Here is a 27,172-nt window from a genome sequence, read left to right on the forward strand (position 1 = left end):
TCTCAATTTTATAGTAAAAAAAAAAGACGTCAGTTTTCCTTTAAGTTTGGTGTTTGTCCACCACAGATGCAACCATTACATCATTACTTTGAATAACAGCACAGCGTTACAACTGATATCACTGCAAACTATGTACAATGTCTAGATAAGCTACAATAAACTGGTGTAAGGTATTTTATCCATCTATCTAATGGTCCGACACTCATCACTCGAGGATTTTATTTACTGTGGTTCAACAGCTGGTTGGACCTTTTCCACGCTGACCAATAGGATGAGGCGCTGTTATCGGCAGAGAAAAAAATCCTTACAGTCGCCATGATACAGCAGCGGAAACGGGTGAGAAGTAGCTAGAAAACAAAAGAGAACACGCAGTCGTCCTCGCGATTTGGTATGCTCTTGCAGGTAAAGATGCATTCCTCTATGTTAAATCTCGTCTATTTCCTTTCGTTTAATTTCAGCCTTTCTGAATGTTGAATGCGCTGTCGTCATTTTCCGAAGTAGGACTTATTCGGATAGGAAGTCGGTCAGCTTCAAATAATTGGGATCTGTTAGCTGTTAGCTGGCAAGCTAACCTAAGCTAAGCTAAATAGCTCGCAATTGCTTGCAAGTCCAGCATTGTGTGGCTTTGTGTGTGCTCGGCTGCTCACTGTTTATCTTCGTGATAGTGATTCCTGCTACTACATGCTAGCTAGCAGCAGCTAACTAATGCGTTGTTTCGTGGCCTAGTGTTTATGCGCAACTCAGTGCTTTGCTATTATGTAAACAACAGTTGCACAGTATATTTGAAGATAATCTAGCTTAGCACGCTTGGGAAGAACGTTAAGGTTGGCTAATTGGTAAATGTCACCAACTTGATGGGTCTTTTCCGTCTTGCTAGTTAGCATGCGAGCTAGTTAGTTATGTAGCGTTTGTTATGTATAGTTCGATAGCTGACTATTTAGGTTAAGCTAGGCTAATCAGTTAGCGACTGAGAAGAAAAATCGGCTACCCTAGCTATTTTTTACTACAATTTTGTGTTGTGTAAAGTCTGAAGTAGTTGTTTATAGCCCACTTTTGTGAGTTTAGCTTGAAAAGTATTGCACTATAATGCTGAGTTTTACGTTAACTTATGTAACCTCAATGAAATCACAGTCTCTATAGGTAGCTAGTAAAATTTGAAGTGTAATGGTTTACAAGCGATCGATGTGAGCGTATGACTTTAATCACATCTTGATAAAAGAAAACGTGCCTCCTTTAAATGATTAGGATTAGATTTAAGTTGCTTTCACCGTCATTTGTAAATTTGTTGAGTTAGTTTCTTAAGATTGTCAGTGCAGGTATAGTTACCTGATAAGCTAGATACAGCACCTCAAAATTAATCTACAAAAGCCGACCTTAGTTTAAGGCCAAACTTGCTAAATGTATTCTGTTTTATTCTTTACATACTGTGTTTATTAATGCCATGTTAAATTAAAAATTTTCTCTGTAGTGTTATAGGAATGCCCAAGGAAAAATATGACCCGCCGGATCCCAGGCGGATGTACACAATTATGTCTAGCGAGGAGGCAGCCAATGGGAAGAAGTCATACTGGGCTGAGCTGGAAATCAGTGGTGAGTGTTGACAGGGACGCTGCTTTTGCAGGTAACGCCAATGTAATGTCTTTGTACTGCTCACACACATCCGTTGATGCTGGCACAGAGTTGAATCACATTAGACCGTTTTGAAAAGTTAAAATGTAGTTTCTTTATACCAACACTATTGGGCACACCTAATCTCTAGATTGTCACTGATCAAGACTGATAATTTGAGCTGTAGTTCCAAAGTCTCTTGCTGCAGATGATTTTGTTTCTCTATCTGGGAAATTATTTCAACCCAGAAATTTTGCTCAAGCACCATCTATATAATTTTGGAATCAGCTAATCCGTATCAACCCATTCACCCCAGTTATTTCTTTTTTTTTCCATTGGTGCAAAGGGAGTTGATTCTCCTACTCATACTTTTCCCTCTGTGACTGCAGGCCGAGTAAGGAGTCTCAGCACAGCCCTGTGGTCTCTCACCCACCTCACTGCCCTGCACCTCAGTGACAACTCACTGTCACGCATCCCGCCAGACATTGCCAAACTACACAACCTGGTGTACCTGGATCTCTCATCCAATAAGATCAGGAGCCTGCCGGCAGAGCTCGGCAACATGGTGTCTCTCAGGTCAGTGGTTTCAGCTTATGCATTTACCCCTACATTTAGCCACAACAGAAAGGAGCAGCTGTGACAGAATTCACTTGCAAATTGGCATATAGTCATTGATACACAGGATGTCTGCTCACTTTTTTTCTGGTCTTCTCCTATTTTTTATGTATCAACTATTTAAATTTTGTAATTTAATGTAAAAAGACACATTAACATTTATTCTAAAGTTAGTAAAATTGCTGACATTCTTAAAGTAACTAGTGTGGTAAATTCTGTTTTTGAAAAGTAGAAATGATGGTTGTTTCTCAGGAGGGCTGGTTTCTAATGGTCCAATTCCCATCTGTACTCCACAGGGAACTGCTTTTAAATAACAACCAGTTGCGGGTTCTGCCATTTGAATTGGGGAAACTGTTTCAGTTACAAACACTGGGGTTGAAAGGTGAGGGGCTCATCAGTGCTTTTTGTAGCCATTTAACCCTGTAATGTCATTGTTTTCTTGTGTTGATTCAACCTGATTGGCTTTTCCTTTGACAGGAAACCCACTTGCACAAGAAATTATGAGCCTCTACCAGGAACCTGATGGCACGCGAAGACTGCTCAGCTACTTGTTAGACAATCTGGCGGGTGCTATCAAACGCAGTGAGTCTTTCTCTCCACCTCACTACTGTTGTAGGACTGGAACAAGAAATGCATATTGCCATATTGTTGTTCTTAATTGCCCAAAGTTAGGTTAATCAGTATGTAAGAATGGAACAATTGTGAATCTAACCATTCATGTGCTGGTAGCTTCTTTGAAGTCATCATGTGACACCTGTATTTATGGTGGCACACTTATTGAACCATTTTCTTTCTGCTCAGTACCAACAGAGCAGCCCCCAGCCCGGTCATGGATCTCACTCCAGGAACCAGACCGAACACGGCCTTCGGGTAAGAATAACATACACAAAACAGGACTTTGAACAAATGCAAAGGATTTGTCCAGTACGTGGTGGTTAGGTGCACAGTACTAGCTTGATGCAAATGCTCTTCCACCACAATGCGCAGACAGGTTGTTTACCCAACTGCTTATTAAGCACCACTAACTCGTATAATTGCATTATATTTCCTGTAACATCTCACAATAATAACATTCAGTTGGCCTGTCGGTGGAAAGCTTTCATTGAGAAGCAGCTGGAAAAGTTCACTTTAGATGAGAGGTTGCTTTTAACACAGCTTTGTCTGATGTGGGATCAGCAAACGGGGAAATAAGACTGACGTGTGAATGTACAAACAGGGACATGAGTGAAACTACACTCCAAACCACAGAGGTTCAGGTAGAAGCTGCAAAAGTTCTGAAAACTAAACCCAGAGACAGTATACAAACAGATTTCTCTTTTCTCCTGCATAGTTAAGCCTTGGGAAGGAGACTGACTGGGTTTGGCTATGGTCAGTTCTGCTACCCAGCAGGACCACAGCAGCCCAACTCAGCATGGCTATCCTGTGCTGTGAGGCTGAAGGTGTATTGAACATTACCACATTTGGTGTGACTCAATATAGATCAAGCTTAAAACCCCCCAAAAAACTGTCAGCCACAATTATCAGTCGTTTTGACAACTGATAAATATATGACTATATGCCAGCACTCTTATACAAGTGCAGGTTCTGACAGCAGTAAGGATTCAAAGATGGTTTTGTGTGAAAGGCACTGCTGAGCTTACAGCAATACCTCTAACACTTGTATGTCATCTGTACATGATGCCGGTGGTTGAACTGGAGTAAAACTAACTTATCAAAAAAAAAAAAAAAAAGTCTAAAAGAACCACAGATTTCATGCAAATGTAATCCTCTGTTTCCCATGGGTTAAGCATGTACTTGGGGTGATTAACCTTGTTGGGGTGATTGTAGCATTCTGACTGATTCAGCGTTGCAGATTACAGATGATTGTATTGCCACAGTGCAGCTTTTAACAAGGCTTTATGTCAAATCTGTGACATTTTCTATGTATACGACAGGAGAACTAATACAGCAGAGATTTCTGTTTTATTTCATTTACATAATTTAAGGCTAGTAATTGACTCAGTACAGAACTCCCTCTCCACCTCTTAAGAATCTCTAAGAAAACCAAAATTCTTGAACTTTTGTATTTCCTTTGTCTGTTTCCTCCCTCAGCACTGTTCTCAGTGATGTGCTACAATGTGCTGTGTGATAAGTATGCCACAAGACAGCTATATGGTTACTGCCCCTCTTGGGCTCTAAACTGGGAGTATAGGAAGAAGTCCATCATGCAGGAGATCCTGGGTTGCAACGCAGATATCATCAGTTTGCAGGTGAGATGTCAAACCATGTGTTTTATGCATCAATGCAGACCCAGTAAGATTTTTTTTTTTTTAAATGTGGTTTGTGACAGGAAGCGAAATGATTTTGACCACACATCAAATGAATACACTGAAATCAACTACTGCAAACTGTTATGCAATCCAGTAACACTGCAATAAATGCTCCCTTTGTAAAGCAGTATGTTCAGTGTTGACACACTGAACCGTGACACCATTTTCTCAATTTCCGAGAATAGGCCCAAATTTTTTGCACTTTATATAAGGAACTGATTATTGCTGGGCGTTGATCAATTATCAGTCAGAACCGTCTGGCTTAGTAAGAAATTAGATTTGTTCATAAAATCAAAAATGCCCTCTTATTAAAAAAAGAAAAACAAACGATTTTGAAACCAAATAAAATTCACTGGAGCAAAAAATACATCTCAGAAGCCAAACATAACTTTCAAACATTATTTGTGCAATTATGTAGACTCCTGGTCTTTTTATTGATATGTCCTTCTGTCTAGAGTTTCCTCTGCTTCTTTCTTACTGCTCAGGTTTTTGCCTTCACCGTCAGTTTTGCTTTTGCGCTGTCACTTTTTATTTGTAGTTTTGACACCAACCTCTCATGTTGGCAAGTGTTTTTTAGGTATGTCCCCATTGACTTACAAGTTTTTGGGGACTGCTCACTATATATATAGTCTTGCAAGTCGGGCCCATGTTAGATGCTTAAATACTCCTTTCCTGCTCTCTGCGCTCACAGATTCTACATTTAAATTCAGTAAAGCTGTTCTCATTTCCATATTTTTTGGTTCTGTTGTCAGACAATGGAATGAGTATGAAATAGCGACTAGAGATGGATATTGTTAACATTTTAATGGTGTTACTACTGAAAAGAACAGATGTTACTTTATTTTCTTTCTTTTCATGTTTCCTTTCTTTTTTACTTCTAAGTGGGAAAAAAAACCAAATCAGATTTTTTGGCAGTGATTTTACTCTGCAGTGTTAATAGATTTACTAAAAACAAAAGGTTTGAGTACTTTAACCATTGCACACATCAACGTTCAGTTAGAAAAGGGGTGAAAACTAACAGTTTCACTATTCAGTAAATCCTCCCTGCTCTGACTTCTTAGAAACTGAAACTGAAATTCTGAATAACAGTTCAGGTGATGCTCTAACCACCTGAGACTGATTTTTTTTTGTTAGTAGCCATATTTAAGAAATCATCTGACTAATGGTTACTTTTAATCATTAACCCATGTTTGTATAATTTAGTTAACTTTGTGTGTAGCCAACTAACATGCATAATAAACCTGGAGCAACAGGAGATGAACTACTAACCAGGCTGTTGAAAGCTGCATTGCTCTGTCTGTATGGGATGATCTTTGGCCGAATGTTTTTCTAGTGAAGTGTAATCAAACTTTTGAACATTTAGTTCTCTCCTGCATTGACAGTAAAAGCAGAGTAGGAGCAATCTCTCCTCTAGGGAATAACAAAATTGAGTCATAGTCGAATTAAAAACGGTTGTTGAGAAAAATGTGCAAGGTAATGTTTATGTAGCTATAATAAATAGGAAATCTATTTTCTTAATTTTTCCTGACCCGGGAACAGAACCAATAATTTTGGAGCTTATCGATCATTCAGTCTTTAATAATTTGAGCACTGGGGCCTGTTAAATACTGGGGTTTGGTGCCGATCCGTAATGGTGAGTGAAACGTGGCCCATTACAGCTACCTGTTAACCAGCAGTTGCTTCTAACCCATTTCTGAGCTGCTTTCACAACTGCTGCGTTGTCTGACATAGTCATAGTACACATTCATGGCTTTTGCTATACTTGCATATATTTCCATGCAAAATGACCACTTGCAGAAAGTTTGAAGTGACACAATGTCCATCTTATTTTTTTACCTCTCACACAACTGCAGCTTGTGTATCCTGGACGGTGAGCTTACACTCAAGAACTCAAACTTGAGTTTTCGTCAGTGACATCTTAGGCGAATTTTTTGATTTAAATTGTTAAATCCTCCAAGCATTTCGAGGCCATAATTTTTGCCACCTTTGTGTATCACTACCATGGTTACAGTTGCTATTCTAGTCTGTGGTCAGGTTAATGGGAAAGGCTCTGTGTCCATGTCCCTCTGCACTGCACCGATACAACAGATGGACTCTTCTCAGTAAATCCATTAAATGTTGGTTAATGTTATCATTTTCAAACTGTGGCTGTTGGAACAGAATGGCTCCATCTCTGTGCATCCTGCTCCCCTAGCATGAGCATCACCACATACCTGTTCCCTCTATTATAGAGCAGCAACTCGTTTAGAAGATGCTGCACTCACCTTTTCACTATTATATTGTTTACTGTCTGGGTTACCATGGAGAACATTAAAACAGATTTATTTCTGTAACGAGCATTTAGAGGATGACTTAAATGAAGTAATCCTGTTACTTACTCATTCATTGTGACAGCAACATGAAAGACATAAGGCTGGAAGTGATGTTAATGTACATCCACATCATCTATGCTTACCTTTTTGTAAATGTAGTGGTGCTGCTTACATGTTTGTAGTTTGTCCCAGCTCTTTTGTTGCCACTTCTTGTCTAATTGTTATCAGGTTTACTTCAGAAATCAGTTTCTTCCTAGAATTGGACACATGAAGTTACTCAAGTTAAGATGTTCTTGAGTAATTTCAGTACAGCAGATCAGCTGCCTCTCATTGCAAGATATAATGGATTGCAGAGGAAATTTAACAATCAGGAAGTGTGTGATTTATTCGTTGTTTGAAAATGGTGCATTTTGGTATAGTTGTCATCTTTAGTTACCACTTTTTACTTAGTTGCAGTTTTGTGCAATGTATTCATATGCCACTGACTTGCATTAGAATTCACAAACATTCTGATCTATTTCAGTGATGATATAACTTACTTTTCAATTTTGTGTCCTAATCAAAATTCAAATCAGTTTTATTTGAGTAGTGCCAATTCACAACATGTATTATCTCAAGTGTATTGACATAATGAGGGGAATTATAGAGAGAACCCCAACAAATATTTTTGGTGTAGCAGAAGCAGGCTTTATAAGCACTCCCATATATTTCTGAAGGGCTTTAGAAACAGGGTACTTCATTCAGTGGAGTCAAAAACAATGACTTTCAAATTAGTTATCTATGGGTCCAACCAGTTTATTCATATAATACATACTGTAGTAAAAATAGCTAATGCTGCTGTACATTGAATTTGTTTAAATATCCATAACTTGAAGACCCTCTGATGTATAGTGTGAGGGATGTCTGGGTTGGCCAGCATTAGTGTCTGTTTTAAGTTAATTTTGTATTTATAAAGTGCAGCAAAGAAAAAGTTCTGAAAAAATGTAAATGATAAAATAATTACAATGAAATGTAAAACTAATTACATGTTTTCTTTCACCTGTGTCCAAACGTCAGGGGGACAGGGCCATTTCTGAAAATGTATAAACAATCCTGTTTATTCATCAGTACAGAATTATCATGAAACATTTGTCTTGTTTGTTGGTTTTGTATCTTCTCTTCCTGCACAAGTATTCAGTCATGAACAAATCTTGCCTTAACGTTTACACATAGTATTATAGTATGTGATGTCGTACACTGTCTACTACCCAGTCTTGTATTAAGAAATGTTTACTGTGGAACACGTTCTCCCCTTTTTTAAGGCGTTATCTGTTGTACTTGAACTGTCTGACTGTCATGCTTTCCTCTTGTTCACCCTTGAACTTATTTTTTTATTACAGGAAGTTGAGACAGAGCAGTACTACAGTTTCTTCTTGCCTGAGCTGAAGGAGCAAGGATATGATGGGTTCTTCAGTCCAAAGTCACGAGCTAGAACTATGTCGGAGTCTGATCGTAAACATGTGGACGGATGTGCAATTTTCTACAAGACAGAAAAGTATGTGCCTACAGTTATTCCATTATTTTCCCGTGGCCTATCATTCTTAGTTAACTAAGCTATGCTGCGTTTTACTATTGTTAAACAGTGTGTTTTTGAGGAGTGGACCAGCAGTGTGGCGCTACCATCGCTGTCCTACCTCATCAGTTTGATTTGCCAGCAGCTGAGAAGATCTGGTAGATAATGTAGTCTTCAGACAATGACACCATCGACTGTACATGATAGAGCATTTGCAACCTACATGTTTACCCAGCTTTCGTGCATTAACATAATTTTAAGAACAAGAGAGTTCAGTGAGCTTGTATCTTCCATTTTTTGGCTCTATTAGACACTAGAATAACACATGCTGTCTGAACCTTCAGCATTTGAGATCGATTGTAGACAACTGCAGATATTGCATTTTGACAAGGAAGAAAAAAATAGTTGGAATAAATTGGGTGATAGTTCTGATTCTGCTGCATCAGTTGTGATAGTGGTATTTTTCCTCACTATTATCTGACAGTGTTGTATAGGAGTTGAAATGGTGTCACAACATAACACTATAAATTGCCCAGCAGAAAGCATGGTTTACTATGTAGCTTAAATAATGCTGGTGTTAAACCAGTATTTTCTTAACCCTCCTGTTGTCCTCATTTACGGGCACCAAAAAATATTGTTTCCTTGTGTGAAAAAAATCCAAAAATTCAGCAAAAAAAATTCCTCAAATTTCTGAAAATTTGCAAAACCTTCAGGCAAAAAATTCCAATAGTTCCTTTAAAGATTTCCTTAAAAGTTTTATTTAAAAAAAAAAATCCCCCAAATTTGACGAGAAAATTCTTCAAAAGTTTCGCTGTGAAAATACATTTTTTTCCCACATTTTCAAACTTTAAAATGGGTCAATTTTGACCCACAGGACAACACGAGGATTAATGGAGGAGTTTTGTTGATGGTTTTCAGTCATTAACATGGCAGTAATCTGAGGGTGACATTATACATGGTAGTGAAATTAAAGCAGTGTAACCTTATGGTATTTATATGGCTGTGTGAAAAACACTTTTTTCAGATTTAAAACCCACAGAAGGCTCAAGTTTCATCCATACAGCAGCTGACAGTTCTAATGTTTGATGAATTAAATTGAGTGGATACTGTTAGCCATATAAATTCACTCTCATGAACTCATAAAAACTGTACATGTGGAGTGACCCAGTAACTGAGTGGTTTGAGTGTACAGCACATGGGTGTAAATACTCAAAACTGCATATCTCTAGTTTGAGTCCCAGCAAGCGGGACCCCTGCTGCATGCCATTCCCCGTCTCTCTTTTCCTGTCTAGTTTCACTGTCCCTGTCACTTGTAAATCTTTTATTTTCCTCCAGCTATAAAGTGATACAGAGAAGCAGAGTTGTAAAGACAAGTCGGGAAAATTCTTACATGCTCTCTGTGACTGTATTTAAAGCATATTGAAGGGTGTCCTTATTGCTCCGATATTTCGAGACATTAGGTTTTAACAAAGAAACTAAATGTAACTCAGTCTGGAGACTTACCGTGGGAGTTTGGGAGAATCATATTCTCCCTTCAATAAGTAGATTTAAGTTCAGTTCATGTTTTGATTTGCAGTTAAGAAGTTCTAGATTCCATCTATTTGCAGCATATCTTAAATTATTTACTTGTTTCGTATTCCTTAATTTATTCTTACCATACTTAAAAAACTTGTTCTAAAAAAGTCTTAACTTTGTTATTCTGTCTTTATCTCCAGGTTCAGTGCAGTGCAGAAGCATACAGTGGAGTTCAACCAGCTGGCCATGGCTAACTCCGAAGGCTCTGAGGCTATGCTGAACAGGGTGATGACAAAGGATAACATTGGGGTAGCTGTACTGCTTGAGGTCCGCAAAGAGATGATGGAGATTTCCTGTGAGTAGACAGCATATTATGATGTATTGTACTGTAATTTTGAATCCTGGCACCAAATTAGACACGCGATCTGCTTCATATGTTTCCCTAAAGATCAGCTAGTCCTGCTGGTTTTAAATTCAATGAGAAGTTAGATTTCCAATACAGTGGATTATCAGAGGTGTTGCAGATGTATATGGTGCAAAGATGACTGTCTTATATGCATTTAATTTGTCTTAAATGCTGTTGGTGTAACTCCTCAATTCTTCCCCTTCTTTCAGCTGGAAAGTCACTTCATGGTATGGAGAAGCAGCTGCTCCTGGTAGCCAATGCCCACATGCACTGGGACCCAGAGTATTCTGACGTCAAGCTGGTCCAGACCATGATGTTCTTATCAGAGGTGAAGAACATAGTGGACAAGGCCACACGCAGTCTCAAGTTGTCCTCTGTCTCTGGTGAGACCAATGCCATTCCACTGGTGCTGTGCGCTGACCTCAACTCCTTGCCTGACTCTGGTAAGTAAGCAAGACTAATACAGTACAGCTGTATCTAATCAGAGAGAGTGTATATAAAACTTATAGAATCACTGAATGTAGCACAACAATAGCATCAATGCAAGAATGGATAATTGCAAGGTTGCGTAGTTTGTTTATTGTTGCCCTCAAGCAAAATTGTTAAGTTATGCTGTGCATAGCGCAATGTTAAAGGTATGTTTATCAAAGAGCCAATGTGAGTAGACGACTCCTTGGCCTATTATGGGCTTTAGAGCGGAAACACTTAGTGTTAGACAGAAAATTAATGGAAAAGGTGTTTGGGTCATTGTCTATTGCACAAAAAACAGTTACCTGAAGATGCTGCATTAGGTTTGACAGAATTGTGGTGGGCATACTTGACATTTATGGACCATTTATTGACCAATTATAGTGAACGTAATCATAGTTCAAGTTAAGTTTTTGCGCTTGGTTAGCAAGGATTAAAGCCAAGTTTACACTGTGCCTAGACGTTGTTGCGCATGGATTAAACCGTCAAATTAAGAAGAAGAAAATATTGAACCAGCTGAAGTAGTTGTAGTGCACAGTTGCTTAATTATAGGAACTTGTCTCCCAAAAGTAGGATATAAAAATCTAAATATTTGGTCAAGCAGGTATTTTATCCTTCCTATTGTAATTTAAGAATGTATAGTAATTAATTCATGCAATTTCTTTCTGAAAAGGTCAAATTATAGTAAGAAAGAATGTGCTATGGCTCTTAGTTCATTTTAGTTTTAAATGTATTTTCCTGAAATAAAGATAACAAAGTTGTGAGTTGAGCAAATGTTATGATATTATTGGAAGAGGGTTTTAACAGAATGGTAACTTGGTTAAGTTACTTCCAGAACGAGGCCCAATAAATGCTGCAAGATATTAACCAGTATGATTAATTTGCTGATGAGTCTAATTGATCCATTGACATTTACCAATCCAACTAGGGCTGCAACTAACGATTATTTTAATAATCGATTAATCGGTCAATTATTTTTTTGATTAATCAAGAATCGGATAAAAAAAAAAAAAACCAACACATTTTTAATTTCTGCCACTTTATTCAGAAAGAGAAGATTTGGAGTGACAGAGCAAAAAAGATCATTGTAGCGAAGTATTCGTCTTCAACCATCAACAGAGGCCTCATGTCAGTGACCATCATGTTGAGGATTCTCTCAGTCAGGACAGCTGCTTGCTGTGGTGGACATGATGTCTTTCTCATCATGAAGCCTGTTATTTTTTGCTGTTCATGAAATGAGACAGATAGTATAGGAGTGTGTTTATGGGAATTTTTGACCATTCTTCCAGAAGCACATTTGTGAGGTCACACACTGATGTTGGACCAGAAGGCCTGGCTCTCAGTCTCCGCTCTAATTCATCCCAAAGGTGTTCTATCGGGTTGAAGTCAGGACTCTGTGCAGGCCAGTCAAGTTCATCCATACCAGACTCTGTCATCCATGTCTTTATGGACCTTGCTTTGTGCACTGGTGCACAGTCATGTTGGAAGAGGAAGGGGCCAGCTCCAAACTGTTCCCACAAAGTTGGGAGAATGGAATTGTCCAAAATGTCTTGGTATGCTGAAGCATTCAGAGTTCCTTTCACTGGAACTAAGGGGCCAAGCCCAGCTCCTGAAAAACAACCCCACACCATAATCCCCCCTCCACCAAACTTTACACTTGGCACAATGCAGTCCGACAAGTATGGTTCTCCTGGCAACCGCCAAACCCAGACTGGTCCATCAGATTGCCAGATGGAGAAGCACGATTCGTCACTGCAGAGAACACGTCTCCACTGCTTTAGAGTCCAGTGTTGGCGTGTTTTACACCATTGCATCCGATGCTTTGCATTGCACTTGGTGATGTATGGCTTGGATGCAGCTGCTCGGCCATGGAAACCCATTCCATGAAGCTCTCTGCTGAAGCACTGTTCTTGAGCTAATCTGAAGGCCACATGAAGTTTGAAGGTCTGTAGTAATTGACTCTGCAGAAAGTTGGCAACCTCTTGGCACTATGCACCTCAGCATCCGCTGACCCCGCTCCGTCAGTTTACGTGGCCTACCACTTCGTGGCTGAGTTGCTGTCGTTCCCACACACTTCCACTTTCTTATAATACAGCTGACAGTTGACTGTGGAATATTTAGGAGCGAGGAAATGTCACGACTGGATTTGTTGCACAGGTGGCATCCTATCACAGTTCCATGCTGGAATTCACTGAGCTCCTGAGAGTGACCCATTCTTTCACAAATGTTTGTAAAAGCAGTCTGCATGCCTAGGTGCTTGATTTTATACACCTGTGGCCATGGAAGTGATTGGAACACCTGATTCTGATTATTTGGCTGGATGAGCGAATACTTTTGTCAATATTGTGTGTGTATGTGTGTGTGTGTATATATATACATACATATACACATATATACATATATATACATATATATACATACAGACACGTACAAGCACCATAAAAAATGCTTCATTACATAGATTGAGATGTAAGAAGTTACTTTAACCCGTTTGGTCTAAATGCAGTTCATCCTGCCTCACTCCAACACAGACCAGTGTCTTCACTCAGACTTTGTGGAAAATTAAAACTTGAGGCTTAATCTTTAAATTATTATCACCATTGTTTGCAAGCTATGTTTATAAGTCATATTCAAACCCTGCTTAAGCTGATTAAAGTGAAATAAAAAGTATCTCACACACACACACACATACACACACACACACACACATACACACACACACACACACACACACACACACACACACACACACACACACACACACACACACACACACACACACACACACGTCCTATCACTGTCATTAATCAGCTAACAAACAAACGCTAGCATCAGGAGAGCTACCAGAGAGACTAACGTTACGTTTCCTCACTGTAAAACGGAACAAACGTAGGATAATGTAGTGATTTACCTGTTGTTGAGCTCCTTCATCCTCATCGGCGACTCCGTGTTTCCGTTTCAGGTGCTTTATCATTATCGTGGTGCTCCTGTGCGATGTCAGATTACTTTTGCAAAGCTTGCATGTTATGCATGTTTTTTGTTTTGTGAGGTGTGAAATGCTCCGACAGTTTTGAGGACTTCGGTCTGTTTTCTCCGTGTCGGTCATGTTTCATTTGTTGAATTTACTTTTCCTTTGAAAATACTGCCTCCACTCTGCATCCACCTTGCTCTGTTCAACTCGCTCTCCAGGTGGAGTTTTGTTTTTTAAACAAAACTTTATTTCGGTCAGCCAGCACTGATTTAAAAAAAAAAAACAAAACTTTATTTCATTCAGCCAGCATTGACAAAGCTCTGCAGGTGAAGTAGACAGCTCTGTGACATGGCGAGTGACGCATGAATCGCGCAACACAACGAATCGATAACAAAATTTGTTGCCAACGCTTTTAATAATATATTTTTATCGATTTTATCGATTTGTTGTTGCAGCCCTAAACCCAACACAGCAAGACACTCTTTTCTGGTCTAATCCTTATGGACAATTAGGATGGGATAGATTTTTTAGAGCTTTTTGCATCACAGCAGCATTGGCATATTGACAGAACATTCAATCTAGAACAATGAATGATCAGGCTCTATTACATATCAGCCTTTATATGGGGAATTAATGAAATGTGACAAAGAAAAAAGCAAGAAATAAATGTGAAAACACTTCTATGTCTACAAGAGAAGTACCAAGCGAATGGTAGGAATGGAACAGAATTGGTAGCACTAGACGTGTTGTTGGTTTCTCCTTTAATACGCCTTATTTTATTTGTCAGGTTGAAGATAGTCCCTATGTTTTCCATTTGTTCTGTCGTAGGTTAAACAGATCCAAGTAAAGACAGTGAAAAACAATGGTAAAATTTGCAAAGCAGGAGTGATTAAATTACTGTTGTTGTGTACTGTTTTATGCCGCTAGTAATCTACAGTAACCAAAATTTCTGCCTCAGTGAAGTGCAATTTAGTGGCACATCTAATAACCGTACAAACAGACTTTATTTGGTCACATGTGCCACTTGACTTTTTCTTTTTATATTCTGATGACGACGACATCTCTCTTTCTCTGTTCAGGCGTAGTGGAGTACCTGAGTACAGGCGGAGTGGACTGCACCCACAAGGACTTCAAGGAGCTTCGTTATAGCGACAGTCTGACCAAATTCAACTGCAATGGCAAGAACAGCACGTCCAATGGCAGGATCACCCACGGCTTCAAGCTGAAGAGCGCCTATGAGAACGGCCTGATGCCTTACACCAATTACACCTTCGACTTCAAGGTAATTGTACAGATGGCACTCAAAATTTCATTTGAAATTGTATTTATTGTTTTGTGGCAAAAAAAATATATCGTATGAAGACTAGAATGCATAAACTATAAAATGTTTGAAGGAGGATTGCTTGATATATTTGCACTCTATCAAGGATCAGTCAAGCAAAAAATTTTGCAGAGGTCACTTCTCTTCTTCTCTCCTCAGGGTGTCATCGACTATATTTTCTACTCCAAGCCTCATCTGAACGTGCTGGGTATCTTGGGCCCTCTGGACCCTCACTGGCTTGTAGAGAACAATGTCAGCGGCTGCCCACATCCTCACATCCCCTCTGACCACTTCTCCCTCTTTGCTCAGCTGGAGTTGCTCCTGCCCAATGTGCCCCCCCAGGTCAATGGGCTCCATCTGCCTGCACGCAGGTAGTGAGACCCTGCCACACCACCAGGGGGAGCTGCAGCCACAGCCTCTCCCTCTCAACCCTCCCTCCCACTACCAGCTCTTTCCCTCCACTTACACTGGAGGAGGAAGACAAAAAAACACAACCTGTAAAATATTCGTACAGTGAGGTCTGGCTGACAGGGATTTCGTATAATGTTATAGATATTCTATATTTTTCTTTTTCTTTCTCTGTTTTTCTTTTATGTTCTTTTTTTAACTGCTCGATTCAGTCCTGTTCGTGTATCATATTTTGTGTTTTTGGACTCCCTTTCCTCCTCAAATCCACCAACCCCACCCACTTTGCTTCTGTCTTTCAAACTAGAGGGGATGGTAGCTCGTTCAGATTTGTCACATAGGGCACTGTTTGGTTTAAGAGCAAGGGGAAACTCAAAAGTGGCTGAGGGAATGACATTCACCCAAAAGGCTCCATAGCTGATGGTCTGCCTGTCTGTCTGTCCTGTATAAATCTGAAACCAGCAAAGACAGCAGACTTGTCAGTCTCAGACCTCCATCATTGACTTGTGCTTGTTTTCCCCTTGTATTTTGGGCAGCCACCATATTTTCTCAGTCTTTCTAGAATACGCACATTTGTGGAATCAGATGTGGTAGGTTTAGAGCAGCTTTTTGCTGGTAGTTGCATGTCCCCGGAGGTGGATGTAGCGCAGCTCGTACGAGGTGAGATTCACTGCTGTCATTCTGTGGTGCTGAGGCCTTTTGTGTGGTCATGGCCTCCCGTGGTGCTACAAGGTAGTCTACACCTCTGACCCTGGCCCTGGTACATTAGGTACCAAACCCACAGATGCCTAGAGAACCAGAATTGCGACCCTACATTTGCCTGGTTTCACATGGGCATTATGTAGTGTTGAGTTATCAAAGAAAGATGTTGTGAGAAACTGAGAGCAGCTACCATCCTGTTTGCAGACAGTTTCACCCCAGCTTGTATAGTTGTTAGGCTAGTCTTGTGCTTAGGAGCTCATGTGGCCCATGTATCACCTTTTTTGAGCAAGGGGCAAGGGATTTATGCTGATGGGCAAAGCGATGGAGGGCTGTCACAAATCTTTTCTTTGTCTTGATTGCTTTTAGGCAGAGAGAGCGAGTAATGGCTGATACACAGGAATAAAACCAGCATTCCTCTCACTGTCGGGAGTTGCCATCCAACTCCACACATGCAAGCTTGCAAAGACACACACACACACACGCACACACACACACACACACACACACACACACACATACACCCACTTGCATACACACACAAAGGTAATTTGCAGGCAGATCTGTAGCACTGTCTCCGAGGCCAGTAGTGACTTTCCCCAGCCATAAATTCCATACACAAAAGCAGTGGTTTTTTCACAAGTGTTTGTACAGAATAGAAATCTAGACTCAGTCTTTACATGATTGTATATGAACCACAAAAGACCTGTTTTCTGGCGTTTTTTGTACGAAGAGTAAATTATGATCAGATTTGAAAAAAAAGATTGTATTGTAAACTATGGCTAAATTTTTATCCAGTTAATGTTAAGATGAATTGATATTACCAGCTTGTACAAAAGACGTAAGAAGAGGTTGTTCAAGGCGTTCGCTGTCACTACTTTGCACTCCCTAAAGATTAACTGTAATTAATGTCAGTATCAGTATTGTTTTATTTCTTTCTTCCCCTTTCTCTCTACCCTTGGTTTGATTTGCCGGCATATTGCTGCGATGTAAATAGACACTTGAGTAAATGCTGCCTGTTGCTTCTTGCCCATTAACAAAGCCATTGATCCACACTGCTGCCATCAGTTCTAACCAGAGGACATGCAAGGATGAATCACATCTGTTCTTCTATATATCTCACTCAGTAGTGATGTGTGACTGACACAACCTATTTAAATCCCACATGTACATCGTGCCTCACTGTAGCAGTTGACGTTGTCTTGCACTATTTACATGCGACGAACGCCTGAACAACCTTTTCTCCTTTTATTTTTAAATACTGTTGAGACATTTGTGAAGATTTTATGTCCTTTTTTGGTTTTTGTTAATGTTTATTTCCTTTTTTATGAGCTGTGACAATGTTATGATGATGTGTATATCCTTCCTATTCATTGAGCTCTCTAGTAATCAGGTATGCTTTCTCCACGACCCTCTCTGCTTTCCTTACGGAACATGAGGAGGGTGTCTTATCTTTATAAATCCACTGATTGTTTGACTCCCTCTTTGTACCTTAGCACAGCTCCATGCCCAGGCCCCACAGATACCTTAGCCCTTAGCTTCCTCCCTGGCCATGAATTTTAAATCTCCCTAAGCCTGTCCATCACCCTAATACCTCCCTCTCTAAACCGCCCAACCTTAGACTTTACCTACACTATATTATTCAAGCTGTGTCTTTTAAACCCCTTTGCTCAACCACTTTGTATAGTTTTCCTACCCTTGTCACTGCAGCTATAGTGCCATTTGTGGACCCCCTACCTCTGTATTGGAAAGGGTGGAAGACCCACTTTTCTCTGCTTTTTGGATGAACAAGGGATGAGGGTCAGTGAGCTTAGCTGTTTTTGTCTCTGAATGCCAGGCTAACACGTGGCTATGAATCAGATTTGTTACATCCCGGACAAATAAGTAAAATCTTTTGGCAGTGAGATGATTCCTTCAACAATTATGCTTTTACACGGATGTTGAGCACTTAGTAGATTCAGACGCAGCTCCCCTCACTCTCTGTCCCATCATATTAGTGAGTACAGATCTCATTACTTTAATGTGTATGTTGAAATGACATTTTTAAAGCAAGAGGGAAGCAAGTAAACAGGAAATATAAATTAAGTTCTCAGATCGAGGTCTCTTGTTCCATTTGTTGCCCCCTACATGTTTTTTTTTTTAAACTTTTTCCAGTGGAAACCAATGTGTCCAGTTTGATTTCTCTCCTGAATGGCATTAGTATTGTAGTAGATTTAAGGGGTAGCTTTTTTGTAAAGTGTGAATAAAAGATGTATCTCATGTTTCCTTTCTAAAAAGATAATGAATTGTGTTGTTGATGTGTAAATCATGAATTCTATGATGGTGTTATGTTCGCTACATTGTTTTTACTCAATATTACTTTCCCCATCTACTCATCCCATCACAAACCAAATCCTCTGTAGAAATTATGATGATGCATTGTCTTGATTGGTTGATTACAGAAGTTGAATGTTCCTGATAATGCCTCACAGAATGAAGGATTGAGTGCTTTTTGGCGGAAAAGAACCTGCATCATTGGTATCGGTCAAAACCTTCAGCACAGGGATATTCGGTTTCTTTTTTTACTTTTTCAGCTTTATTTGGATCTTGTACGGCACTAGCTGGAGAGTGCTAGTGCCTGTAGGTTAGGGCAGCAGAGCTGTCTTACTCGTGGCTGCAGTTCAATACTAGAGAACACTGTTTCGACGGGTGTAAAACGTGTTTGTAAGACTAAGCTACTGATGTGCCACTAGACTTGTCCTGTGATGATTTTTTTTTGAGTACTACTAGTCCATCTCATTCTGTTCTTGTGCGTCACAATGGTTTAATCTGTTGAACTAGTTACCTACTATTGATAGTCACTGACTTGACTCTTAAATCTTTTCGGTTTTTGACAGCCCCCTCCTCTCCATCACTTCTTGTTAAACCACAGACCACCGAAATCTGTCAAATCAGAGCTATGGCACCCTGTAGGCTCCAGTGAGCGATCACATTGTTGGCTTTGTACTTTTGTCACTGTTGCATTGTGTTTCATAGTTGGCTCGTTAGTGAGTTCCCAGGCTGCATCTCTTTGTAATGGTGCGCACCAAAGCTGCTTGTAGTTCTCTGTTATAGGGCGAATTCTTCCACCAACTAGTCATATTTCCGATCCAAATCATAGTCTTCATGAATTGTAGGGCTGTAAGGAAAGCAAGGTACTCAAGTCCTTTTCCTTGAATCACATGAGCACCCATATTCATACTTGTCACTGTTGTTGGAGTTTGATTTCTCGATCCATCAACTCATTTCAAATGCGTCCTTTTTTTCCCAAAAACTTGGCAATAATACCCAGAAACATTCAGACACATTCAGATTCTTTCAAAAGTTTATCTGGAAAATGTAGCTATTTCATATTTCAAACTGTGGTTGTTTATTTTTTAAATTCTCCCATCATCAACCCTCCAGACTGTTTTGTTACCTGAACATCTTTTTACCCCACCCCCTCCCTTTTATCATCCATCTTGTATATTTGCTCATCGCCTTCTCCCTGCCAATTTAGTGGTAGTTGTTCAATGATCAGGATCGTCTATCTGTAGTCAGCTGAGTACATATATTGATCTGTGTCACTGTGTTTATGCACTGGACCAACTATTGTTTACCATTCATGAAATACCAGCAAAAAAAAAAAAAAAAGAATAATGACAAAGCACTTGCACAATGTTGTAGAATGTCCATTAACCCAGATGAGAAATCAAGGCAGCTGTTTTCAAATCAACACATACTGTTTTAATATGAAATTGAATGGTAAACAATGCTTTCTGTTGTACCCCTTAGCCGTCCTCTCGATTCTCTTTGGACTAGTTTTATTCTGTTATTTTTCTTTTTGACTACAGGTTCTGCTTGTTTCCTTCACACCTACCCATGTATTTTCCTACTTCTGGTTGAAAATAAATTCTGTATTATCTGTTTCAAGCTGTGTCACCTCTTATTCTTTGCAATGGATATTGAAAATATATTCTATATCTGTTCTCCTTGTCTTGCCTGCTTTTTCTTCTTCATTTTATTTCCTCTCATTTCACAAACTTTAACACTTGACAAAATACATGGTGATTGTGGGAATTATTTTTTTTTTAGTATTTCTAGGTTTATTCTTTATCCATTAACTGCCTTATTGGAATAGATAGATAGATAGATAGATAGATAGATAGATAGATAGATAGATAGATAGATAATTAGTCCTGAGGGAAATTCAAGATTTTTTTGTGAAAGCATGCAGATCACCATATTAGAAGACAAATGTGTCTGCTGTCTGCCATGCTAAACAACAGTGTAGTTTTTTTATAAGCTACATTCAGAAGTATTGTGTGGTGGTTTTTGAAGTTGCAAGTGTGTCAAACAGCTGGTGGAGGCTGGGTTATGAGGCCCAAGAGTCCGCAAGTTTTGCAGTTTGCAGGGTTTTTTTCCCCCAACCAAACATCGCAGCAGCGTCATTAAAATATCTGAATATCAGTAACTGTTAGCTTGAAATCTGCATAGTCATACGGCTCTCTGTGACACACTTTTCCCAGACTGTTGGGTTAAAAGGACCACCTTGGTTGAAGCCTTTGTGTCAGCAAGTACACTCACCCCCCCCAGAAGTGTCCTTTAGTAAGACACTAAACCATTATTGTCACCGCGGGTGCTGTTTTGTAGCTGAGTCTGACCTTTGATTTTCCTCCAGAACAGCAAATGAAAAGAGAATTTCCCATTGGGGATCAATAAAGTTTAACATTAACATTTAATACCCTAAATAGGCTGGGGATGACAGTTTATGTATTATCATTTGTGGGCACATGGTGGAGCCAAAGGATCACCTCCAGATAAGCATTTAGCGTCCATCTGTCCATGCAATCCACTGACAGAGTTGAGCAGGATTTATGATGCCAGGTCTGAAACCGGGAATAGTTTTCAGTATCCTCTGTCCAATAAAAACATGCATGAATTTTAAATCAAGAAAAAAAATAGTTAAGAGCTGAAACTTAAGGGGGAAACCATAGTAAGAACATATGGAACTTAGTAAGTAAATAAAATAATCATGTAAAAACTAAAATCATATATAAACCACCATTTTATGAAAGAATTATTAAAGCTTAATTTGTTGTAAAATTGAATGTAATAACTATAATTTTTATTTTCAAAATTACCTTTTCTTCAAAAGCCTGTGATAATTTCTAAATGTTCCATTTTCAGAATTTGATTGCACATCATATTTATAACAGTGCAGATGCAGCCTCTTTCTTTCCATCCAGTCACATCTTGTAGCGCAATCTTACGTTTAACATCTGCTGCCAAAGTTGTTCTGGAAGCTACAGTAGAGAAGCAACTTCCAAGAACTGTTAGAGGCAGCTGATGTAGAACAACACAGGGATAGGCATATATAGTTGGCTAGCTAGCTTGGTCTGCTTATGAGCTTGCATTATTAGTCAGCATCAAATGGCGGCAACCTAAGAATCCACTGGCTGGATGAAGGAATCCATCAAGCTGAGAAAGCCCTTTTGGGCTTGGTTGGTTCAGGGGTCTCCTGAAACAGCAGCCAGGTACTGTCAGACCATAAAGGCTGCAGTAGTGATGGATGCAAACAGTTCAGGGTGGCTATGGAGAAAGAGTTTCAGTTGACCTTTGGGAATTGCCTTCCGACCATTCAATACATGGTAAAGGGCTTGGCTGAAGCTGTGTTCAGCCAGATGAGAGGTGGGACAGCTGATCCGGACTAGGGACAGTATCAGACAAAGACTGGAAAAAAAGACTCAGAGTCATTATGAAACCTTGGATTCGGTGGAAGCATTGCAGATTCCGTACTCGCCATGGAGTTTGACCATCCAGCCCAGGTGTGTTTTGTAGACATGGAAAAGGCCTATGACCAAAGAACACAATAAATGACTGTTGGACTCGACCAGGGTTGCCCCGTGTCTGAGATCCTGTTTGTCATATTCATGGACAGAGTCTTAAGGTGCAGCCAAGGTGAGCAGGATGTCCAATTTGAGAGCCTCAGAGCTACATCTTTGCCTTTTGCAGATGATGTGTTTCTGTTGGCTTCTTTGAGGTGGGGGTAAGATGCTACTTCAAGAAAAGAGTTTAAGCATCATGTCATCTTGTACACAAGTGACAACATAAACCGTACTGTCATGGTGAAGAAGGAACTGAGCTAGAAGGCAAAGCTCTTGATTTAACATTCAGTCCACATTTCAACCATAACCCATGGTTATGAGGTCTTGGTACTAACTGAAAGAATGAAATTGTGACTATAAGTGACCAAAAGGATTTTTCTCTGTAGGGTGACTGGGCTCAGCCTCATAGACAGGATGAGGAGCTTGCATATAGGACGGTAGTTTGGAGTAGAGTTGTTGCTCCTTTGTGCCACAAACCAGCTGAGATGGTTTGGGCATCTGATTAAGATGACTTCTGGGTGGTTTTCTTGGTATGTCTGACTGGGAGGAGACCCAAGGGTATTCCCAGAATTTGTGGGAAGGATTATATATCTCATCTGGCCTTGGAATGCTCTGGAATCTCCTAGGAGGAACTTGAAGAATTGCTGGGAAGAGGAGGACACCCGGAAAGATGAAGAAAATGGACAGATGGACCAAAGTAAAGAGTGTTAGCACTATCAGCAAGCTCACATTGCCTTGAGTTACTCTAAGTAGAAACTGCTTCTCTTTTTGTTTTTCACAGAGTTGCGTGTCTCTGAGAAACATTCAAGGTATGCAAGGAGTAACTCTGATGTAACCAGTCCACATTAGCTCCCTCTGTTAGCACAACCACTTCTCTTTGAAGCGTGCTAATAAGTCAAGCTAAAAAAAATCTGTTTAGCTAGTTAGCTAGATAGGTAGGTAAGTCGAATGTAAAGATAAGTTTTTGTCTGATTTCGTCAAAGTTACTGTCATTGTGCCTTTAGCAAACTAGGAGGAGCTAACAAGGAGCTAACTTGCTAAATCTGCAGCACTTGACTTGATCAGTGCTGTCATGAGAAGTCGTAAACGTAAACGTAAACGCTACAAAAATTATACTCTAAGGCTTAATTAAATGCCTATATAGTATATAGAACCTTTGTTTTGAGAAGTGCAAACAAAGTGTATTTTTAATGTTTATACAGTTAGAGATATTTATAATTACTTGGGAGTTAATTATTGTATATGTATACAGTATTTAATTTACAACCTGTAAATGATGACTGACAATTACGACAGTTAATTCTTGAAAAAGTTGACTCTTATCTAGACCTTCTGACTAGCGCTGTCACGTTTACTTCATTAGTCACTTAGTAATCCAATACAAAATTCACAATAGTTTTGGTAACTGCTTAAGTCATTTAGTTGAAGTAATTCATCAAATAAAAATGGCAAATATTAACTGGCTCCAGCTTCTAATTTGAGTAGTGCTGAGTGAAACTGTAGCTTCTGATATGATTATATCTCGGACTTTGTCTGTATTTGTAGTTGAATCTATGGTGTTATAGATATGTCTACCTGTATTAGAAATACCCAACCAGCAAGTCACTCTTGCTCCCATTAACATCAGCTAAGATAGCATTGTTCAGCAACACGGGATCTGAACTTGCGGTGCCTCTATCCGAAATGACAGATGTATTTCTAATGCACCACAGAAGTTCAGGAATACAGTAACACAATACTGCTGCATTTAGTTGGTGTTTCACCCATTATAATCTAATGTGTCACAGCCATAATTATAACAACCACTGTTTCAGAGGATGCACACACTGAAGCTTGTTTTGTGTCTAACTGAATGCTATTTTGTGCCTGTGAAATATTGTTAGTCGTCTTGGCACATACTCCCTATGAGAACGTCTTTTCATTCTGCTAAGTGTATGAAATATACAAGGCTCAAAACAAGGCTTGCAAGTAAAGCAAGTTTTAGTCTGAATCTGAAACATTACTGCGAGGAAATGCAAAATATTTCTAGGAAACACAAAACTTACAGTGAGGGAAAACAAAAGGAATCCACACATCTTTCTTCTCAAGAATAAGCATGCATACTTTCACTCTATGCTTTACAATTACTATGAATTCTATATTAACAATTAACGTATAAACTATTTATATAAATCCTCGGTAAAAACAGATTGTTAAGACAATCTTTGTACTGTGATAAACCTGCTGGTGTAGAGCTTTATTCAATACTGACTTGGTCATTTCAGGAAAAGTCTTTGAATCAATAATGACAATTCTCAGTAATTGCAGTCCTTGATGTGAGTAGAAGTAGAAAGTTTTACAGCCCAGCAGTCTGCTAACTTGTCTCTCTTCATCTTGCCACAAACCAACACACAGTGCTGGTGAGATTGCTGCACAACCAGCTTTTAATCAGTGCGATATTCGCTCCCTCTATTTGTTGTGTTTGTAGACTAAAATGATTAACATTTCCTTTTGACTGTTGCCCCCATACTGGCAAAGAATGTTTTGCAGAACACACCAAACTCCAATACTTAAGTGCTGCAGCTGTACCCATGAAATTAGTACCAGTCAACAAACCTTCAGGGACGTGAGCCACCATCTCTTCATTATAATGGTGCAGCACATGATGAAGTGGTCGCAGAAGAAACCTGACATACTCACCAACAAATGTGAGCAAATCTTTACCAGATGCCCGGCAGGAAAGACAGCAACACAAAATAATAATAAGATGATGTGAAATTCCACACGGCAAAACAATCATAAACAGAACAGATGTCAGTTTTTAGCAGACACACACACACACACACACACACACACACACACACACACACACACACACACACACACACACACACACACACACACACACATCTATACACAGCTTTAATGCAGCCAAAGTTGTGTGCAAGAAGCCACAATGCTCCTTATTATTACACTGAAATGGACTGTAACAGCAAATACAATTCTCACTTGACTGTGCTCATATGGAAATCAGGGGCTTTAAAAACATGCAGCATTAATTCAGAGGAGTTAATCTGTTTGAAACGAGAGTTAGGAAGTTGGAAGACAACATCAAGGGCTGTCCAAGAGGCAATTTTCCCTCTTAAGGTCACAAACTATTTCTTATTTTAAGTGGAATTTCTTGTAGGAACAGCTGGCCAAATGTGTTTTTGCCTGTTAGTGACCGTGAGAGAGAGAGAACGAGGACATTTGTTCAAATAGAGAGAAAGACAGTGGGAGAGAGAAGTCAGACTCCTCTTTACTTCAGCCCAGTGTTGGCAGTCGATCTATCTTATGTTGACGTGGCAGCATGATTGCAAAGGCTATAAAGTTCTTCGCAGATGTAGTCTCTCTGTCTCTCCTCTCTTGTTCCTGGATGTTTTCCTGCTTCTCTGTATCCTCCTTTGCTCCCTCCACACTCAACTATCCTCCCCTCTTTCTTAAATCCCTTTCCTGAAATTCCCACTAGTGTGTCCAAGTGTGTGTGTGCGTGCGTGCGTGCGTGCGTGCGTGCGTGTGTGTGTGCGTGTGCATGACTACTAGGCCAGTTGCCTGTGTGATGTTCAGCCAACTCCTAACATGCTTTTAGAATACTTCTTTGGGTTTCATGGTTGTGGATTCAAGTTGTAAAGCTCCAGAAATGAGCACATAAAATATAGCTGCGTGTGTCTAACGGTGACTGGATCTGCCAGACCAGACGCAGAGCTAGGGCAGCTGACCTGAAAGTTCCTGGAAATGTTCATTCAGTGGAAATCAGCTCAGAATGATCCTGGACCTTCACTGAACAGTGACAGAAGAGAGTGAAACAATCTGGTGCAAATCTGACCCGAAAGGTTTTTACTGTGGAGGGAATGACACCTGAGCATTTGCCTCTATATAAACAGCACATTTGTGCCAGTGTGTGTGTGCATGTGTGTGTGTGCATGTGTGCGTGTGTGTGTTTTTTATTAGTCTGTTAAACTAAGAGGTGTGACTTAGTCTTATTAGAGAGCAAGGTGAGATGCTGGAGTCACCAGCAGCGGCTTTGAGATATGCACTGTAAAACACTTTGTCAGTTCAACTTAAAAGTTTCCATGTTGCTTTAAAAAAAATGATGCATCTGAACTTCTGTAAAAGATTTAAAGTGTTTAGTCTAAGGCGGTGTTTTCACCAAACTATTCTTCCCTGAGGCCAGCATATTTTTTCCATTGTTGTGCAATAAAAGGCATATTTACACTGCGCAGAAAATGCCAGCCATGTGATGAGGTGTTTCGCTTTGCAGTTTTCCATGCACAACTTGAAAAATGTTATTTTTGGGGTCAAATGCTAAACCCGTCACTGTCACTTTTCACCCAGTCGTCCAATGACAGCGGACAAAGGGTGGAATAAGTACTGCACCGACTAACCGTCACTTTGTGCTTGTATAAGTGCTGATCAACAATAATGGAGGTGATGGTAATATTGATGGTTCTGAATATCTGTGTCTGTAACCGATGACATTCTTGGACTACCATAATATTATTATGAAAAATGTTGCCTGGAGAAACATTTCATTTGCCATGGATTTACCAGGAAACAGCCAAGTCATCCAGTTGATTGGTACAAAATTCTGCATCATAGCGAAGTCATGTGAGCTGAAATAATGCAGCGCCCCCTGGGTGGGTGTAACCTCACTGAAACATATTAAGCGTAGTTGCATGAACTCAGTTCTTCATTGCAGCTAAGGTTTTACAGCTCTGACTGCATAAATTCTAAAGTGGTCTGGAAGTAATGCTTGAAAATTCATTTTACTAAAAATTTGTTGATGCAGCCAAAAATTTCAGTTGATTCTCCTCTGATGTTTTTACAGTGTTTGCATGTGTTTTAAGGCCTTTTCCTGTAAGAGCAGAGTGACCAGGTGGCATCCCGACCATATGTGAAAAGTATTACGCAAAGTCACCTGTTGTCAGTGCGCGGTAGGGTCAAACTCACCAGACCAGAGAGCTGAAAATTTACCAAAATCCACCATAAGCTCTTAACTGCTGCCTTCGGTTTGAACAGCATCCACATTAAGGCTTCATGGAAAGAAATATGACCTTATTTTTAAATGTTCTGTTAGGTTCCCCATTG

General features: G+C 39.7%; 1 protein-coding gene across 1 annotated transcript; it reads left to right on the forward strand.

The window, feature by feature from the left end:
* The first annotated feature begins 265 nt into the window (after nt 1-265).
* LOC111569508 (CCR4-NOT transcription complex subunit 6) lies at nt 266-20,167 on the forward strand. Its single transcript, XM_023271668.3, has 12 exons — nt 266-402; nt 1,469-1,590; nt 1,998-2,184; nt 2,520-2,605; nt 2,701-2,805; nt 3,025-3,093; nt 4,315-4,472; nt 8,224-8,378; nt 10,112-10,266; nt 10,527-10,760; nt 14,836-15,038; nt 15,237-20,167. The coding sequence occupies exons 2-12, from the start codon at nt 1,479-1,481 to the stop codon at nt 15,450-15,452; spliced, it is 1,680 nt and encodes a 559-aa protein (XP_023127436.1). The 5' UTR covers nt 266-402; nt 1,469-1,478; the 3' UTR covers nt 15,453-20,167.
* Nucleotides 20,168-27,172: the final 7,005 nt, after the last annotated feature.

This window comes from Amphiprion ocellaris, chromosome 13, assembly GCF_022539595.1.
Source record: "Amphiprion ocellaris isolate individual 3 ecotype Okinawa chromosome 13, ASM2253959v1, whole genome shotgun sequence".
NCBI lineage: Eukaryota > Metazoa > Chordata > Actinopteri > Pomacentridae > Amphiprion > Amphiprion ocellaris.